The 5,000-nt window shown below is 52.1% G+C and overlaps 1 protein-coding gene across 1 annotated transcript in view; it reads left to right on the top strand.

The window, feature by feature from the left end:
• The window catches only part of cdh5 (cadherin 5), a 78,112-nt gene that overhangs the window by 35,288 nt on the left and 37,824 nt on the right, over positions 1 to 5,000 (top strand). Inside the window, exon 7 of the mRNA XM_083774780.1 lies at positions 4,135 to 4,242. Within this exon, the coding sequence (XP_083630906.1) occupies positions 4,135 to 4,242 (108 nt within the window). The remainder of the gene's footprint in view (positions 1 to 4,134; positions 4,243 to 5,000) is intronic.

The raw sequence follows: 5,000 nt of genomic DNA on the forward strand, positions 1-5,000 counted from the left end.
GAAAGGTAACCCCTCCACACCAAGGATGGAGACCTCATACTGAGAAAGGTAACCCCACCACACCAAGGATGGAGACCTCATGATGAGAAAGGTAACCCCTCCACACCAAGGATGGAGACCTCATGATGAGAAAGGTAACCCCTCCACACCAAGGATGGAGACCTCATGATGAGAAAGGTAACCTCACCACACCAAGGATGGAGACCTCATGATGAGAAAGGTAACCCCACCACACCAAGGATGGAGACCTCATACTGAGAAAGGTAACCCCGCCACACCAAGGATGGAGACCTCATGATGAGAAAGGTAACCCCACCACACCAAGGATGGAGACCTCATGATGAGAAAGGTAACCCCACCACACCAAGGATAAAGACCTCATGCTGAGAAAGGTAACCCCTCCACACCAAGGATGGAGACCTCATGATGAGAAAGGTAACCCCTCCACACCAAGGATGGAGACCTCATACTGAGAAAGGTAACCCCTCCACACCAAGGATGGAGACCTCATGCTGAGAAAGGTAACCCCTCCACACCAAGGATGGAGACCTCATGATGAGAAAGGTAACCTCGCCACACCAAGGATGGAGACCTCATACTGAGAAAGGTAACCTCGCCACACCAAGGATGGAGACCTCATACTGAGAAAGGTAACCCCTCCACACCAAGGATAAAGACCTCATACTGAGAAAGGTAACCCCACCACACCAAGGATAAAGACCTCATGCTGAGAAAGGTAACCCCTCCACACCAAGGATGGAGACCTCATGATGAGAAAGGTAACCCCTCCACACCAAGGATGGAGACCTCATGCTGAGAAAGGTAACCCCTCCACACCAAGGATGGAGACCTCATGATGAGAAAGGTAACCTCGCCACACCAAGGATGGAGACCTCATACTGAGAAAGGTAACCCCTCCACACCAAGGATGGAGACCTCATGCTGAGAAAGGTAACCCCTCCACACCAAGGATGGAGACCTCATGCTGAGAAAGGTAACCCCTCCACACCAAGGATGGAGACCTCATACTGAGAAAGGTAACCCCACCACACCAAGGATGGAGACCTCATGATGAGAAAGGTAACCCCACCACACCAAGGATGGAGACCTCATACTGAGAAAGGTAACCCCACCACACCAAGGATGGAGACCTCATGATGAGAAAGGTAACCCCACCACACCAAGGATGGAGACCTCATGATGAGAAAGGTAACCCCGCCACACCAAGGATGGAGACCTCATGATGAGAAAGGTAACCCCACCACACCAAGGATGGAGACCTCATGATGAGAAAGGTAACCCCACCACACCAAGGATGGAGACCTCATACTGAGAAAGGTAACCCCGCCACACCAAGGATGGAGACCTCATGATGAGAAAGGTAACCCCACCACACCAAGGATGGAGACCTCATGATGAGAAAGGTAACCCCTCCACACCAAGGATGGAGACCTCATACTGAGAAAGGTAACCCCACCACACCAAGGATGGAGACCTCATGATGAGAAAGGTAACCCCACCACACCAAGGATGGAGACCTCATGCTGAGAAAGGTAACCCCTCCACACCAAGGATGGAGACCTCATACTGAGAAAGGTAACCCCACCACACCAAGGATGGAGACCTCATACTGAGAAAGGTAACCCCACCACACCAAGGATGGAGACCTCATGCTGAGAAAGGTAACCCCACCACACCAAGGATGGAGACCTCATACTGAGAAAGGTAACCCCACCACACCAAGGATGGAGACCTCATGATGAGAAAGGTAACCCCACCACACCAAGGATGGAGACCTCATGATGAGAAAGGTAACCCCACCACACCAAGGATGGAGACCTCATGATGAGAAAGGTAACCCCTCCACACCAAGGATGGAGACCTCATACTGAGAAAGGTAACCCCGCCACACCAAGGATGGAGACCTCATGCTGAGAAAGGTAACCCCACCACACCAAGGATGGAGACCTCATGCTGAGAAAGGTAACCCCGCCACACCAAGGATGGAGACCTCATGATGAGAAAGGTAACCCCTCCACACCAAGGATGGAGACCTCATGATGAGAAAGGTAACCCCACCACACCAAGGATGGAGACCTCATACTGAGAAAGGTAACCCCTCCACACCAAGGATGGAGACCTCATACTGAGAAAGGTAACCCCTCCACACCAAGGATGGAGACCTCATACTGAGAAAGGTAACCCCTCCACACCAAGGATGGAGACCTCATACTGAGAAAGGTAACCCCGCCACACCAAGGATGGAGACCTCATGCTGAGAAAGGTAACCCCACCACACCAAGGATGGAGACCTCATGATGAGAAAGGTAACCCCACCACACCAAGGATGGAGACCTCATGATGAGAAAGGTAACCCCGCCACACCAAGGATGGAGACCTCATGCTGAGAAAGGTAACCCCTCCACACCAAGGATGGAGACCTCATACTGAGAAAGGTAACCCCTCCACACCAAGGATGGAGACCTCATACTGAGAAAGGTAACCCCGCCACACCAAGGATGGAGACCTCATGCTGAGAAAGGTAACCCCACCACACCAAGGATGGAGACCTCATGATGAGAAAGGTAACCCCACCACACCAAGGATGGAGACCTCATGATGAGAAAGGTAACCCCGCCACACCAAGGATGGAGACCTCATGCTGAGAAAGGTAACCCCACCACACCAAGGATGGAGACCTCATGATGAGAAAGGTAACCCCGCCACACCAAGGATGGAGACCTCATGCTGAGAAAGGTAACCCCTCCACACCAAGGATGGAGACCTCATGCTGAGAAAGGTAACCCCTCCACACCAAGGATGGAGACCTCATGGTGAGAAAGGTAACCCCACCACACCAAGGATGGAGACCTCATACTGAGAAAGGTAACCCCGCCACACCAAGGATGGAGACCTCATGCTGAGAAAGGTAACCCCGCCACACCAAGGATGGAGACCTCATGCTGAGAAAGGTAACCCCTCCACACCAAGGATGGAGACCTCATGGTGAGAAAGGTAACCCCACCACACCAAGGATGGAGACCTCATGATGAGAAAGGTAACCCCTCCACACCAAGGATGGAGACCTCATGATGAGAAAGGTAACCCCTCCACACCAAGGATGGAGACCTCATGATGAGAAAGGTAACTCCTCCACACCAAGGATGGAGACCTCATGATGAGAAAGGTAACCTCGTCAAAGATGTCACCCCCCTCCCGCCAATAAGTCACTAATGTCTACTAAGTCTGGAGCTCTCTGGTGGAGCTGTTTGCCGGCATCATTTGGTTAGACATAAGGTTGGTGAGGGGTGCGTTAAAACGACCGGACTAAGGTTGGTGAGGGGTGCGTTAAAACGACCGGATTAAGGTTGGTGAGGGGTGCGTTAAGACGACCGGATTAAGGTTGGTGAGGGGTGTGTTAAGACGACCGGATTAAGGTTGGTGAGGGGTGCGTTAAGACGACCGGATTAAAGTTGGTGAGGGGTGCGTTAAAACGACCGGATTAAGGTTGGTGAGGGGTGCGTTAAAACGACCGGATTAAGGTTGGTGAGGGGTGCGTTAAGACGACCGGATTAAGGTTGGTGAGGGGTGCGTTAAAACGACCGGATTAAGGTTGGTGAGGGGTGCGTTAAGACGACCGGATTAAGGTCGGTGAGGGGTGCGTTAAAACGACCGGATTAAGGTTGGTGAGGGGTGCGTTAAAACGACCGGATTAAGGTTGGTGAGGGGTGCGTTAAAACGACCGGATTAAAGTTGGTGAGGGGTGCGTTAAGACGACCGGATTAAGGTTGGTGAGGGGTGCGTTAAGACGACCGGATTAAGGTTGGTGAGGGGTGCGTTAAAACGACCGGATTAAGGTTGGTGAGGGGTGCGTTAAGACGACCGGATTAAGGTTGGTGAGGGGTGCGTTAAAACGACCGGATTAAGGTTGGTGAGGGGTGCGTTAAGACGACCGGATTAAGGTTGGTGAGGGGTGCGTTAAGACGACCGGATTAAGGTTGGTGAGGCGTGCGTTATGGGTTGAGGTTAGGTTTAGGCGTGCTGCCCCGTGGGGAGGTTAGGAAGCGAGATGGATGATTATGTGTAGAGAACATCTATGTTACAACAACTCTCCCCCCCCCCCCCCCCCACCAGGCTCTGGACTATGAGACAAAGAGCAGCTACACCTTCAGCGTTCACGTGAGGGAGAACAACCTGCTGTCACCCGCCGACAACAAGGACGCTGCTGTCACCAAGGCCCAGGTGAACATTAACAATTCACTCTATCTATTATTATTAATGAAAGGATGCATTTTAATCATCGTTGAATAATTAAGGACACTGCTGTCTGTCACCGGGAGAATGCACGTCAGAGTGTATGTCATGTCGGAATGCGTTGAAAGGAAAGGATAAAGTCCTTTGAGGTGTATGTGTACTGTATATGTCTAAAGGTTCCCGTAGTCTCAAATGCAAGAAGAAAACAATGGTGTACAACTATAACTAATATATGATCATTTATGAAAAACAATTACAGTACACAAGTATACGCAAATACATTCACGACACAGATCGTATGATCACCCACTCTCACCCACACCCAAAACTGTTGTAAACTGCATAATATAGGATAATGAATAAAGGTCAAATCAAATTACGACGCACGTCCCACTGGGAGGAGACCCCGGGCAGACCAAGGACCACGTCCCACTGGGAGGAGACCCCGGGGCAGACCAAGGATCACGTCCCACTGGGAGGAGACCCAAGGGCAGACCAAGGACCACGTCCCACTGGGAGGAGACCCCGGGGCAGACCAAGGATCACGTCCCACTGGGAGGAGACCCAAGGGCAGACCAAGGACCACGTCCCACTGGGAGGAGACCCCGGGGCAGACCAAGGATCACGTCCCACTGGGAGGAGACCCCGGGGCAGACCAAGGACCACGTCCCACTGGGAGGAGACCCCGGGGCAGACCAAGGACCACGTCCCACTGGGAGGAGACCCCGGGGCAGACCAAGGACCAC

This window comes from Protomyctophum parallelum, assembly GCF_964188405.1.
Source record: "Protomyctophum parallelum genome assembly, chromosome: 10".
Classification (NCBI taxonomy): domain Eukaryota; kingdom Metazoa; phylum Chordata; class Actinopteri; order Myctophiformes; family Myctophidae; genus Protomyctophum; species Protomyctophum parallelum.